The sequence below is a fragment of the Tachyglossus aculeatus genome, chromosome 5 (assembly GCF_015852505.1).
Source record: "Tachyglossus aculeatus isolate mTacAcu1 chromosome 5, mTacAcu1.pri, whole genome shotgun sequence".
Taxonomy (NCBI): Eukaryota; Metazoa; Chordata; class Mammalia; order Monotremata; family Tachyglossidae; genus Tachyglossus; species Tachyglossus aculeatus.
This window is the reverse complement of record NC_052070.1, coordinates 35,000,849-35,016,888: the sequence shown is the minus strand read 5'-3', so window position 1 is coordinate 35,016,888 and position 16,040 is coordinate 35,000,849. Positions and strand designations below refer to the sequence as shown.

The 16,040-nt window shown below is 42.2% G+C and overlaps 1 protein-coding gene across 1 annotated transcript in view; it reads left to right on the top strand.

Moving 5' to 3' along the window:
• CCDC30 (coiled-coil domain containing 30) overlaps window positions 1–16,040 on the top strand; it is a 145,734-nt gene that overhangs the window by 57,048 nt on the left and 72,646 nt on the right. The window contains exons 12-14 of the mRNA XM_038746187.1: window positions 3,919–4,011; window positions 10,070–10,195; window positions 11,727–11,855. Coding sequence (XP_038602115.1) covers window positions 3,919–4,011; window positions 10,070–10,195; window positions 11,727–11,855 — 348 coding nt within the window. The remainder of the gene's footprint in view (window positions 1–3,918; window positions 4,012–10,069; window positions 10,196–11,726; window positions 11,856–16,040) is intronic.

The following is a 16,040-nucleotide window of genomic DNA, read 5'->3' as shown; positions in this document are numbered from 1 at the left end:
AGAGGGTGGAAGGAGAAGAGGTGAGGGAGAGTCAATCAGTCCATCAATCGTGTTGAGCGCTAACTGTATGAAGAGCACTGTACGAAGAGTACAACGTAACAGCCGCATTCCCTGCCCACAACGAGCTTACAGTCTAGAAGGGGAGGCGGACATTAAAAGATTACGCGGATAGGGACAGAAGTGCTGTAAATAGGGAGTCAGAGGGTGGTAAATAAAGCCCCATAGCAGCGTGGCTCAGTGGAAAGAGCCCGGGCTTTGGAGTTAGGGGTCATGTGTTCGAATCCCGGCCCTGCCAACTGTCAGCTGTGTGACTTTGGGCAATAATAATAATAATAATGATGGCATTTGTTAAGCACTTACTATGTGCAAAGCACTGTTCTAAGCACTGGGGGGATATAACATGATCAGGTTGTCCCACGTGGGGCTCACAGTCAGTCCCTATTTACAGATGAGGGAACTGAGGCTCAGAGAAGTTAAGTGACTTGCCCAAAGTCACACAGCAGACATGTGGCGGAGCCGGGATTCGAACCCATGACCTCTGACTCCAAAGCCCGGGCTCTTTCCATTGAGGCATGCTGGGCAAGTCACTTCACTTCTCTGGGCCTCAGTTCCCTCATCTGTAAAATGGGGACTAAGACTGTGAGCCCCCCGTGGGACAACCTGATCTCCTTGTAATCTCCCCAGCGCTTAGTACAGTGCTTTGCACATAGCGCTTAATAAATGCCATCATTATTATTATTATTATTCTTATAGCACCTATGTACAGAGAGCCCGTTTTTGGGTAGGGACCTTCTCTATATGTTGCCAATTTGTACTTCCCAAGCGCTTAGTCCAGTGCTCTGCACACAGTAAGCGCTCAATAAATATGATTGAATGAATGAATGAATAAAGGAAGAAAATCAGGGAAATGCAAAGGGAAGTGGGAGAAAAGGAATAGTCAAGGAAGGCCTCTTGGAGGAGGTGGGCCTTCAATGAGGGAGAGTCATTGTCTGGATTTGAAGAGGGAGGGTGGTCCTGGCCAAGAAAAGGGAGGAACAGCTTTAGAAGGTGGGACTCGTATCTTCCAACCGCGTCGTACTTCTCTCAGGTACTTAGTACAGTGCTCGGCACATGGTAGGCGCTCAATAAATACCACTGATTGATTGATTGGTGTCAGTGACACAGAAAGTTTTTGCCTTCTGTCACCATCCTCAGGGGTATTTATCGAGTGCTGCGTGCAGAGTGCTGTACTAAATGCTTGGGAGAATACAATACAGTAGAGCTGGTGGACACCGTGGCCGAGGACTTGTGAAGCCCCCCCGCACCCCCGCTTCCAAATAATAATAATAATAATAATAATAATAATAATAATAATAATAATAATAATAATAATGGCATTTGTTAAGAATGCCATTATACAGAAGCAGCGGGACTCAGTGGAAAGAGCACGGGTTTTGGAGTCAGAGGTCATGGGTTCAAACCCCGGCTCCGCCAATTGTCAGCTGTGTGACTTTGGGCAAGTCACTTAACTTCTCTGGGCCTCAGTTACCTCATCTGTAAAATGGGGATTGAGACTGTGAGACCCACATGGGACAACCTGATCACCTTGTAACCTCCCCAGCGCTTAGAACAGTGCTTTGCACATAGTAAGCGCTTAATAAATGCCATCATTATTATTATTATTATTATTAAGCGCTTACTATGTGCAAAGCACTGTTCTAAGCGCTGAGCACTGTTCTAAGGGCTGAAAAGCTCGCGAATCCCACCTTAGGAGTTAGTGGGTCGGGATGGAATCCCAGGAATCATGACCATACTTTCTGTTGTGAGCTTCGGGCTGTGTGACCTTGGGCAAGTCACTTCAGTTCTCTGCACCTCAGTTGCCTCATCTGTAAAATGGGGATTAAGAGTGGGAGCCCCATAGGGGGGACAGGGTCCTGACTAACTTGTATAATAATAATTATCATTATATTCAATCAGTCAATCAATCGTATTTATTGAGCGCTTACTGTGTGCAGAGCACTGGACTAAGTGCTTGGGAAGTACAAGTTGGCAACATATAGAGACGGTCCCTACCCATAGGTGGGCTCACAGTCTAGAAGGGGGAGACAGAACAAAACCAAACACATTAACAATCCAAAATAAATACAGTAGATAAGGACAAGCAAAATAAATAAATAGAGTAATAAATATTATATTATACATTGTACATTCACGTGTATATATGTATACAGTGGGCTGTATATTTATATGTGTACACCTGTATGCACCTGTATATGTATACAGCCCAACAGTGGGCTCACAGTCTAGAAGGGGGAGACAGAGAACAAAACCAAACATATTAACAAAATAAAATAAATACAATAGATAAGTACAAGTAAAATAAATAGAGTAATAAATATTATATTATCCATTCACCTGTATATATGTATATCACCTGTATATATGTGTATATGTTTGTACGTATTTATTACTCTATGTATTTATTTTATTTTTACATATTTATTCTATTTATTTTATTTTGTTAATATGCTTTGTTTTGTTCTCTGTCTCCCCCTTCTAGACTGTGAGCCCACCGTTGGGTAGGGACCGTCTCGATATGTTGCCAACTTGGACTTCCCAAGCGCTTAGTATAGTGCTCTGCACACAGTAAGCACTCAATAAATATGATTGAATGAATGAATTATATTAATATAGTATAATTAATATTAATGTAATTAATATTAATATAATATAATATATTATATATAATTATATTATTATAGTATAGGAGAAGCAGCGTGGCTCAGTGGAAAGAGCCCAGGCTTTGGAGTCAGAGGTCTTGGGTTCAAATCTCAGCTCCGCCACTTGTCAGCTGTGTGACTTTGGGCAAGTCACTTCACTTCTCTGTGCCCAGTTACCTCATCTGTAAAATGGGAATTAAGACTGTGGGCCCCCAATGGGACAACCTGATCACCTTGTAACCTCCCCAGGGCTTAGAACAGTGCTTTGCACAGAGTAAGCGCTTAACAAATGCCATCATTATTATTATTATAATGATGGTATTTGTTAAGCGCTTACTATGAGCAAAGAACTGTTCTAAGCGCTGGGGAAGATACAAGGTAATCAGGTTGTCCCACAGGGAGCTCACAGTCTTAATCCCCATTTTACAGATGAGGGAACTGAGGTGCAGAGAAGTTAAGTGACTTGCCCAAAGTCACACACTGACAAGTGGCGGAGCCGGCATTTGAACCCATGACCTCTGACTCCAAAGCCTGGGCTCTTTCCACTGAGCAGCACTTAGAGCAGTGCTCAGAACACAGAAAGTACTCAACAAACACTATTATTATTATTATTATCATTTTTCAGCTCTAGATGGAACGAGTGTCTTTGGGAGAATATATCTTGGGATCTCCCTCCACCCATCCTCCAAACTAGCTCTCTTCCTCCCTTCAAAGCCCTACTGAGAGCTCACCTCCTCCAGGAGGCCTTCCCACACTGAGCCCCCTTTTTCCTCTCCCCCTCCCCATTCCCCCCGCCCTACCTCCTTCCCCTCCCCACAGCACCTGTATATATGTTTGTACAGATTTATTACTCTATTTATTTTACTTGTCCATATTGACTATTCCATTTATTTTGTGAATGATGTGCATATAGCTTTAATTCTATTTGTTCTGACGATTATGACACCTGTCCACGCGTTTTGTTTCGTTGCCTGCCTCCCCCTTCTAGACTGTGAGCCCGCTGTTGGGTAGGGACCGTCTCTATATGTTGCCGACTTGTACTTCCCGAGCACTTAGTCCAGTGCTCCGCACACAGTAAGCGCTCAATAAATACGATTGAATGAATGAATGAACCTGGCACCATTTTTTCCAGAATTGAAATAATTTTAACACCTGCTGAATTCCTAATTCAAATGGCAACTATCTGCATATTAATTTGTGATTTTTTGGGGGGGTGAAGGTCTCCAGTTTAGAGGCTGAGTTATCCAAAGTCCAAAAAGGCACATCAGAGAGCAGCCAAGAAACCGTTAAAAAAGTACAAGATTTCCAAGAGGTAAGAAGCATAAAAATCAGTTTCTATTTGATGTTCTCGTAAATGCACACCTGCGCTATTCCATTGTCTTTCAATTGTCTATCATAAATAACTTATTTATTCATATTAATGTCTGTCTCCTCTAACTTGTGATGGGCAGTCAATCATATTTACTGAACGCTTACTGTGTGCAGAGCACTGTACTAAGCGCTTGGGAGAGTATAATATAGCAATAAACAGACACATTCCCTGTCCACAACGAGCTTACTATCTAGAGGGAGAGAATGTGCCTGCTACTTCTTTTGAATTGTACTCTCCCAAGCGCTTAGTACAGTGCTCGGCACATAGTATGTATATATATTTGTACATATTTATTACTCTATTTATTTATTTTACTTGTACATATCTATTCTATTTATTTTATTTTGTTAGTATGTTTGGTTTTGTTCTCTGCCTCCCCCTTTTAGACTGTGAGCCCACTGTTGGGTAGGGACCGTCTCTATATGTTGCCAATTTGTACTTCCCAAGCGCTTAGTACAGTGCTGTGCACACAGTAAGCGCTCAATAAATACGATTGGTGATGATGATAGTAAGTGCTCAATAAAGACCATTGGTTGATTGATTTTCGGAAGAACAAAATATAAGAAGGGAGAAGCAGCGTGGCTCAGTGGAAAAGAGCATGGGCTTTGGAGTCAGAGGTCATGGGTTCAAATCCCGGCTCCGCCACTTGTCACCTGTGTGACTTTGGGCAAGTCACTTCACTTCTCTGGGCCTCAGTTACCTCATCTGTAAAATGGGGATTAAGATTGTGAGCCCCATGTGGGACAACCTGATCACCTTGTGTCCCCCCAGCGCTTAGAACAGTGCTTTGCACATAGTAAGTGCTTAATAAATGCCATTATTATTATTATCATTGTTATTATTATTATTAATATTATTATTATTATTATTATTATCATAAGAACACAACGAGTGCAGGGGAAGGAAGGGAGCAGAACCTAGGGTTTACAAGAAGAGTTAAGAGTCAAATCACGTATCCACTTGCACAACTAGGCAGTTAATGTCTCTGTTTTCACACTTACATATTGGGGTGATGCGACTTCAACGGGCTCATTCTCTGGATTTATTGGTGGTATAATAATAATAATGATGGTATTCGTTAAGCGCTTACTATGTGCCAAGCACTGTCATAGGCCTCTCCAGAGGTGGATACCAGCAACTGGTCATTAAAACGCTGGCACCCATCAAGCCCAGCACTTAGAACAGTGCTTTGGACATAGTAAGCGCTTAACAAATGCCAACATTATTATTATTATTATTATTATTATTATTATTATCTTGAATAATCCTTTTATTTATTTATTATTTCTTTTTATTTTGTTTATTTTTATTATTTATTTATTTATTATTGTCTTGAATAATCCTTTCCAGAATCCTTTCCTTTTCTCAGGGGGCTGTTCCTTCTTTTTGCGAACAGAGCCCTGAGGAAGAACAGCAGGCAACTGCATCCTAAGCGCTTAAACAAATACCATCATCATCATCATCATCCTCTTTCCAGCTTCATCTCCCAGGCTGCCCTGATCTTGGGGGCCGAGAGAGAAGGGGGAAATAATAATAATAACAATAATAACCGTGAGCGTAGTTACCACTATTAAGCATTATTCACAATAATAACAGTAACTGTGACTAGGAATTACTATTATTATTGTTAGAGAAGCAGCGTGGCTCAGTGGAAAGAGCATGGGCTTTGGAGTCAGAGGTCATGGGTTCGAATCCCCACTCCGCCACATGTCTGCTGTGTGACTTTGGGCAAGTCACTTAACTTCTCTGGGCCTCAGTTACCTCATTTGTAAAATGGGGATTAAGACTGCGAGCCCCACGTGGGACAACCTGATCAGCCTGTATCCTCCCCAGCGCTTAGAACAGTGCTTTGCACATAGTAAGTGCTTAATAAATGCCTATTATTATTATTATTATTATTATTATTATTATTATTATGGTCTTTACCAAGTGCTCACTATGTGCCAGGCACTGTACTGAGTGCTGGGGGGGAATACAAGTAAATTGAGTCTGACACCGTCCCTGTTCCATATAGGTCTCCAAGCCTTAAACTCCATTTTACAGATGAGGTACAGACTGAGCCCCCTTTTCCCTCTCCTCCCCACCATCCCTCTTGCCCTACCTCCTTCCCCTCCCCACAGCATCTGTATATAATAATAATAATAATAATGGCATTTATTAAGCGCTTACTATGTGCAAAGCACTGTTCTAAGCACTGGGGAGATAACACTTCACTTCACTTCTTCACTTCTCTGGGCCTCAGTTCCCTCATCTGGAAAATGGGGGTTAAGACTGTGAGCCCCCCATGGGACAACTTGATTACCTTGTATCTACCCCAGCGCTTAGAACAGTGCTTTGCACATAGTAAGCGCTTAATAAATGCCATCATTAATTAATTAATTAATAACAAGGTGATCAGGTTGTCCTACGTGGGGCTCACAGTCTTAATCCCCATTTTACAGATGAGGGAACTGAGGCCCAGAGAAGTGAAGTGACTTGCCAAAAGTCACACAGCTGACAGTTGGCGGAGCCAGGATTTGAACCCATGGCCTCGGACTCCGAAGCCCAGGCTCTTTCCCCTGAGCCACGCTGTATATGTTTGTACAGATTTATTACTCTATTTATTTACTTGAACATATTTACTATTCGATTTATTTTCGCTGCTGCTGAGAAGCGGCGTGGCTCAGTGGAAAGAGCCTGGGCTTTGGAGTCAGAGGTCATGGGTTCGAATCCCAGCTCTGCCACACGTCTGCCTTGTGACCTTGGGCAAGTCACTTAGCTTGTTGGAGCCTCAGTTCCCTCATTTGTAAAATGGGGATGAAGATTGTGAGCCCCACGTGGGACAACCTGATCACCTTGTATCCCCCCAGCGCTTAGAACAGTACTTTGCACATAGTAAGCGCTTAACAAATGTCATTATTATTATTATTATTATTATTTTGTTAATGATGTGCATCTAGCTTTATTTCTGTTTATTCCGATGACACCTGTCCACATGTTTTGTTTCGTTGTCTGTCTCCCCCTCCTAGACTGTGAGCCCGCTGTTGGGTAGGGACCGTCTCTATCTGTTGCCAGCTTGGACTTCCCAAGCGCTTAATACAGTGCTCTGCACACAGTAAGCGCTAAATAAATAGGATTGAATGAATGAATGAATGAATGAATGAAAAGGTAACTGAGGCTAGAGAAGCGGAGTGACCCGCCCAAGGTCACACAGCAGACAAGTGGCAGAGCCGGGATTAGAACCCAGGTCCTTCTAACTCCCAGGCCCGAGCTCTATCCACTAGGCCGCACTGCTTCTCTAGTTCTGGGAACGAAGAAGCGGCTAAATTGTCGGAGGCACCCCCTTTTTTCCTTTATTAATAATAATAAGTAGTTAAGCATTTACTATGTGCCAAGCACTGTTCTAAGCAGTTCTGGGAACGAAGAAGCGGCTAAATTGTCGGAGGCATCCCCTTTCTTCCTCTATTAATAATAATAATAAGTAGTTAAGCACTTCCTATGTGCCAAGCACTGTTCTAAGCACTGCGGTAGATACAAGCTAATCAGGTTGTCCCACTTGGGGCTCACAGTCTCCATCCCCGTTTTACAGATGGGGCAACTGAGGCCCGGCAAAGTGAAGCGACTTGCCCGAGGTCACCCAGCTGACACGTGGCAGAGCCGGGATTCGAACCCACGACCTCCGACTCCCAAGGCCGGGCTCTGTCCACTGAGCCACGCTGCTTCTCGCCTTTAGGCGTCCACTCCCCAGGGACGCTGCTACTAGGGGCCCGATCATTTCCAGAAATACACCCCAAAATGGCCAGTGGCCTGGCTGTCGTTTGCCCCGAGTGACCACTTACCCTCTGGAATCTGCCGCCGGTGGTGGTTAGCGACTTTCCTGAAAGGAGCCTCTGTTTTCAGAAAGCGATTTCTGTCCGATGTAAGAAAAAACATTGATTGATTGATTGATTGATTGCAGTCAGTCAGCAGCTGCTTGGTCTTTTCTTTTATTCTTGGCTACTGAAGAGGAAAATGAAGAGTGAGTCCTGCCAGGAATTTCCTGTTTTTGTGGTGTTACCTTACTGGGATAAAGAGAGTTTTTCCCAAATAGCATGATATGGGGGGGATTTTGGTAGGTTCCCTACACCCCCAAAACACAGTCTTACTTAAAAACCAAGCAAAGAATGAAAGAGTTGGGAAAATATGGTCTCAGGTGCTTGTGCTTTCAGCTATTAATCCCCCTCGTTCCCCTCTCCCCATCTTACCTCCTTCCCTTCCCCACAGCACCTGTATATATGGATATATGTTTGTACATATTTATTACTCTATTGATTTTACTTGTACATATCTATTCTATTTATTTTATTTAGTTAGTATGTTTGGTTTTGTTCTCTGTCTCCCCCTTTTAGACTGTGAGCCCACTGTTGGGTAGGGACCGTCTCTGTGTGTTGCCAACTTGTACTTCCCAAGTGCTTAGTACAGTGCTCTGCACACAGTAAGCGCTCAATAAATACGATTGATTGATTGATTGTGCAAACAGCAGAATGGGCTTCTGAAGCAATTTGTAGGATCTCCGTTTCTGGAGATTTCTAAAAATACGGTAGCTCGGGCATTGGCCAGGATTTTTTTTTTTTAAAGGTATTTGTTATGCGCTAAATTTGGGCCAGCGGCTGTTCGAAGCACTGGGGTAGATACAGGATCATCAGGTTGGACGCAGCCCACATCCCACATGGGGCTCACAGTCGCAGTCCCCATTTTCCAGGTGAGGTAACTGAGGCACGGAGAAGTTAAGTTCATTCATTCAGGCATTCCATCGTATTTATTGAGCGCTTACTGGGTGCAGAGCACTGGACTAAGCAGCGTGGCTCAGTGGAAAAGAGCCCGGGCTTTGGAGTCAGAGGTCATGGGTCCAAATCCCGGCTCCGCCAATTGTCAGCCGTGTGACTTTGGGCAAGTCACTTCACTTCTCTGGGCCTCAGTTCCCTCATCCCTCAGGAGCGGAAAGGACCCATGAGCTGCTGTAGCTCTGGAATAAATTCCAGATGTCATAAATTAAGCGCTTAGTACAGTGCTCTGCACACAGTAAGTGCCCAGTAAATACCACTGACTATGTTGAATCCCCTGCAAGTGCTGTGCTAAGCCCTTGGGAGAGTACAATACAAGATAATGGCTTAATTCAATCATATTTATTGAGCGCTTACTGTGTGCAGAGCACTGTACTAAGCGCTTAATTTATGACATCTGGAATTTATTATATATGTAATATATTTATTATATCTGTAATTTATTTATATTAATGCCAGTCAAGACTACAAGCTCTTTGTGGGCGGGGAATGTATCTGTTTATTATTGTATCGTATTCATTCATTCGTATTTATTGAGCGCTTACTGTGTGCAGAGCGCTGTACTAAGCGCTTGGAAAGTACAATTCGGCGACAGAATTGTACTCTCCCCAGTATTTGTACTCTCCCAAGTACTTAGTACAGTGCTCTGCACACCGTGAGCGCTCAATAAGTACTACTGACTGACTGGCTGTCGTATACGAGACACGTGGAAAGGCCTAGCTTGCTTGTGGACTGACGTTAGCGTTGCCCGATGATGATGATGATGATGATGATGATGATGGCATTTATTAAGTGCTTACTATGTGCAAAGCACTGTTCTAAGCGCCAGGGAGGTTACAAGGTGATCAGGTTGTCCCACGGGGGGCTCACAGTCTTCACCCCCATTTTACAGATGAGGGAACTGAGGCACAGAGAAGTGAAGTCACTGGCCCAAAGTCACACAGCTGACAAGTGGCGGAGTCGGGATTTGAACCCATGACCTCTGACTCCAAAGCCCGGGCTCTTTTCCACTGAGCCACGCTGCTTCTCTAACGCAGCTGTCCGGAGGCTGGGGGATGCCACCTCTCATCCCTCGCGGCCCCGGCAAACTCCGACGTCTATCCCTGGAGTCGTGCGTTTGCTGAAAGGTTTTTCGGTTCGAGTTTGCGGTCCGTACCTAGAATTTACAGCCCGAACTGTTGTTGGTTTTTTTACAGATATTGAAAATTAATCAAGAAAAAATGGAAATTCTTGAAAGCAAGTTATCGGAAGAGAGAGAATGGCGCCAGCAGCTGATATCTGACCTTGATACGGCACAGAAGGGTTTGAAGGCCAAAAATGAGGTAAAGAAACGCGTATGTCACACCTTCATTTAATAATAATAATAATAATTGGCATTTGTTAAGCACTTACTATGTGCAAAGCACTCTTCTAAGCGCTGGATAATGATGGCATTTATTAAGCACTTACTGTGTGCACAGGGTGTCCCACGTGGGGCTCACAGTCTTAATCCCCATTTTACAGATGAGGTAACTGAGGCCCAGAGAAGTTAAGTGACTTACTGTGTGCAGAGCACTGTACTAAGCGCTTAATTTATGACATCTGGAATTTATTATACATGTAATATATTTATTATATCTGTAATTTATTTATATTAATGCCGGTCAAGACTACAGGCTCATTGTGGGCGGGGAATGTGACTTGCCCAAGATCACACAGCAGACCTGTGGTGGAGTCGGGATTTGAACCCATGACCTCTGACTCCAAAGCCCGGGCTCTTTCCACTGAGCCACGCTGCTTCTCTAGGGAATTTAGGGAATTTACCTTCTCAGTTTTCTCCAATTAAGGGTCCAACTCTAAACTCTATTTTGGTATTAATAATGGGCTACATCCTGGCCGGTAAAGAAATTACTTCTTGGGTCTAATAAATCTCTTCTGAAGATGTGCATATGAAGCCACCGGGATCCCATTTAAGAATATGAAACCTCCGTGCCCTGAGAAATTAATTTTCCTTTAATAGCGTTTAACCTGCCCCGGGTCCCAATCGGCAATTTGAAAGTATTCTTTGGAGGCTTCTTGTTTCTTTTCCAACTTGTCAGTTCTGAAAACTCTAAATACTGGCACAGGTAACTGATTTATTTTATGTTTTCAGCCCCGACTCAAAAGAAAAGAGTTGGCAAAATAGAATAGGTTTCGATGTAAAATCCGACTTAGTCAAATCCTTGATAAGAATAAATTCAGCAATCGTATTTATCAATATCCGACTTGTCCTACAGAGAAGGAGCGTGGCTCAATGGAAAGAGCCCGGGCTTTGGAGTCAGAGGTCGTGGGTTCAAATCCTGGCTCCGCCAATTGTCAGCTGTGTGACTTTGGGCAAGTCGCTTCACTTCTCTGTGCCTCAGTTACCTCATCTGTACAATGGGGATTAAGACTGTGAACCCCACGTGGGACAACCTGATCAGCCTGTATCCCCCCCAGTGCTTAGAACAGTGCTTTGCATATAGTAAGCACTTAATCGATCAATCAATCATATTTATTGAGCGCTTACTGTGTGCAGAGCACTGTACTAAGCGCTTGGGAAGTCCAAGTTGGCAACATATAGAGACAGTCCCTACCCAACAGTGGGCTCACCATCATTATTATTATTATTATTATTAGAAGACTATTATTATAGTCTTCTAGACTGTGAGCCCACTGTTGGGTAGGGACCGTCTCTATATGTTGCCAACTTGCAGTTCCCAAGCGCTTAGTACAGTGCTCTGCGCACAGTAAGCGCTCAATAAATATGATTGAATGAATGAATGAATGAATTATTATTATTACAGGGAAAGTAATCTCATTCGCCTCTCCTAAATACCTCCGTTTCTTAATCAGGAATTACAAAACTCAGAGTCAGAGCTCACGTGTCTTTATAATGAAATCCAAAGGGCAGCGGAAGACGGAGATTTTCTTAATGCAACACATGCAGTACTACAAAGAGAGAATTCTTTATTAAAAATAAAGGTGAGACTGAATGAACCGGTACCGGAACATTCTGATTTGACCCGGATTTTCGTAGCTTCATCTTTATCGAGGATAGAATAAATCTTTTTTTTTTTGGTAATTACAGAAGGAGGTATTCGTTGGAAATCAGCATGTTGAACTGCTGAAGTTAGGGAGACACTGGTGAAATTGAGCACTCAAGGAGATCCGGGAAAACTGACAACCATTTATCTGGGAGGGGATAATAATAATAATGTTGGCATTTATTAAGCGCTTACTATGTGCCAAGCACTGTTCTAAGCGCTGGGGTAGATACAAGGTAATCAGGTTGTCCCACGTGGGGCTCACAGTCTTCATCCCCATTTTACAGAGGAGGGAACTGAGGCCCAGAGAAGTGAAGCGACTTGCCCAAAGTCACACAGCTGACAAGTGGCGGAGTCGGGATTGGAACCCGTGACCTCTGACTCCAAAGCCCAGGCTCTTTCCACTGAGCCACGCTGCTTCCCAATTCAGGGATTCAGTCAGCTGGTTAAATGTAGGAGAAAATATTCACCTCTGCGCTAACAGATATTGAATCCCCAGGGGAATGACTGAGGAATTTGGGAAAAGTCACTCCGAAGTCTCTTATTTTTTTCTTGCCGGTGGCAATCCCAACCGACTCCTGACTGTTAGGAGGCAGGGAAATATCCTTCTTTTTTAGGAGAAGCAGTATGGCCTAATGGATAGAGAACGGGCCTTCATCACAAGGTCAAGGTTTCTTATCCCAGCTCCTCCACTTTTCTGCCGTGTGGCCTTGGGCCATTTCATTTCATTTCTTTTTTATTACATTTCATTTCATTTCTCTGTGCCTCAGTTGCCTCACGGGGAATCAGACCGTGAGCCCTACACAAAGACGGGGACTGTGTCCAACCCAATTTCCTTATACCCACTGCAGCGCTTAGTACGGTGCTTGGCACATAGTAAGCACTTAACAAATACCAGTATTATTATTATTATTATTAAGGACCTCATCCTTCTCCAGCTCTCGGATGATCAGGTTATCATTACTGTAGGAAGTAGTGCCTCTGATTTTGATTTTTTAATGTAGTGTCCAGTATTTGTGTTGGTTATGCTTGAATTGAGAAGCAGAGTGGCTCAGTGGAAATAGCCCGGACTTTGGAGTCAGAGGTCAAGGATTCAAATCCCGGCTCCGCCAGTTGTCAGCTGTGTGACTTTGGGCGAGTCACTTCAATCAGTCAATCAATCAGTCGTATTTATTGAGTGCTTACTGTGTGCAGAGAACTGTACTAAGCGCTTGGGAAGTACAAGTTGGCAACATATACTTATGTATATATGTATATATGTATATACATATATGTATATACACATACATATATACATATATATACATATATGCATATACATATATATGTATATATACTTGTGTAATATGTATGTATATATGTATATACATATATATGTATATATGTATATATACTTGTGTATATATGTATACTTATGTTGGCAACATATCTCCCCCTTGCCCCCCTCTCCCCCTCGCCCCCTCCATCCCCCCCTTCTTACCTCCTTCCCTTCTCCGCAGCACCTGTATATATGTATATATGTTTGTACATATTTATTACTCTATTTATTTATTTATTTTACTTGAACATATCTTTTCTATTTATTTTATTTTGTTAGTATGTTTGGTTTTGTTCTCTGTCTTCCCCTTTTAGACTGTGAGCCCACTGTTGGGTAGGGACTATGTCTATATGTTGCCAATTTGTACTTCCCAAGCGCTTAGTACAGTACTCTGCACATAGTAAGCGCTCAATAAATACGATTGATGATGATGATGATGAACATATAGAGACAGTCCCTACCCAACAGTGGGCTCACAGTCTAAAAGTGGGCTCACAGTCTTCACTTGTCTGTGCCTCAGTCGCCTCATCTGTGAAAGGGGGATGAAGACTGTGAGCTCCCCGTGGGGCAACCTGATCACCTTGTAACCTCCCCAGTGCTTAGAACAGAGCTCTGCACATAGTAAGCGCTTAATAAATTCCATTATAATATGTATAATTATATACATATTATATATGTAACATAATATAATATAACATAATATACTGTACTATACTATATTATACTATACTATACTATAATATAACATAATTTAATATAATATAATCTGAAATATTATATTATACTATTATAATACTATATAATAGTATGTATAATGTATGACATATAGATATTATATAATATATTATATTATATACATATATAATACATATGTATAATTTTATACGTATAATATGTATTCTATTATACATGTTATACATTATAATACTATGTATAATATTTTATAATATAATAATAATGACATTTATTATTTTTACTATAAGAAAACTATAACATAGGAATTAGATAAACACTTCAGAGTCTAGGCCTCAGATGGGATACTTCTAGACTTTAGAAGGATGCAGAAGTCACTGGCCAAATCCTTTAGAACTTTTAAAACAAAAACAAACAAAACCCAAACCAAAATCAATCCAAGAGGGCAGAAATTCTGGCACCAAATGTAAAAGTCATTCATTCATTCATTCAATCATATTTATTGAGCGCTTAATAAATGCCATTATAATATGTATAATATTATATTATACATTATAATAATATGTATAATACATATTATACATTATAATGTTATACATTATAACAGTCTTTTAGACTGTGAGCCCACTGTTGGGTAGGGACCGTCTCTATGTGTTGCCAACTTGTACTTCCCAAGTGCTTAGTACAGTGCTCTGCACACAGGAAGCGTTCAATAAATGCGATTGATTGATTGATTGATTGATAATATATTATATTATAATATAATAATGGCATTTATTATTATTATTATTATAAGAAAACTATAACATAGGAATTAGATAAACACTTCAGAGTCTAGGCCTCGGATGGGATACTTCTAGACTTTAGAAGGATGCAGAAGTCACTGGCCAAATCCTTTAGAACTTTTCAAACAAAAACAAACAACAAAACCCGAACCAAAACCAATCCAAGAGGGCAGAAATTCTGGCACCAAATGTAAAAGTCAGATTTGATGGTTCTCAGTGGCAGAGGAGAATTTTCGAGGGGAAGGTGGGAGGGAAGGGAGATGATCCGCGGCTGAAATCGTGGCTCCGAGGCAGCCGCGGTCCTCTCCGTCCTCCCCTGCCAACCGCCGCTCTCTTCTTCTTAGGGACACAGGGTGCTAGGCTTCCCTACCTGCATCTCTCCCCCTCGTCCCCCTCTCCATCCCCCTCATCTTAATCAATCAATCAATCAATCGATCGTATTTATTGAGCGCTTACTGTGTGCAGAGCACTGGACTAAGCGCTTGGGAAGTCCAAGTTGGCAACATCTAGAGACAGTCCCTACCCAACAGTGGGCTCACAGTCTAAAAAGGGGGAGACAGAGAACAAAACCAAAACATACTAACAAAATAAAATAAGTAGAATAGATATGTACAAGTGAAATAAATAAATAGAGTAATAAATCTGTACAAACATATATCCATCTATACAGGTGCTGTGGGGAAGGGAAGGAGGTAAGATGGGGGGGATGGAGAGGGGGACGAGGGGGAGAGGAAGACAGGGGCTCATCTTACCTCCTTCCCTTCCCCACAGCACCTGTATATATGTATATATGTTTGTACATATTTATTACTCCATTTATTTATTTATTTATTTATTTTACTGGCACATATCTATTCTATTGATTTTATTTTGTTAGTATGTTTGGTTTTGTTGTCTGTCTCCCCCTTCTAGACTGAGAGCCCACTGTTGGGTAGGGACCGTCTCTCTATGTTGCCAACTTGGACTTCCCAAGCGCTTAGTCCAGTGCTTCTCACACAGTAAGCGCTCAATAAATACGATTGATGATGATGATGATGATGCATCTAGATCTGGCTTCAGATCAGGCCACATCTGGTCCGTAGGCCTTTGTTTCTCCCCGCCGACCCCGGTCTGGGAAGTAGCGCTTTGAACAGTGCTTTGCACATAGCGCTTAACAAGTACCAAAATTATTATTATTATTACGAGTCCGTCTTAATTGGCGGTTTTCTTGCAAGCAAGACTGATCAAATATACTCAAGAATCTGTGTTTTCCTGTGAGCCCAGTTAAGGAAATGCGCGAGTCTTTGGACAATTCTTGGCACCGAGCTCCATTCCACCACTTACTCAT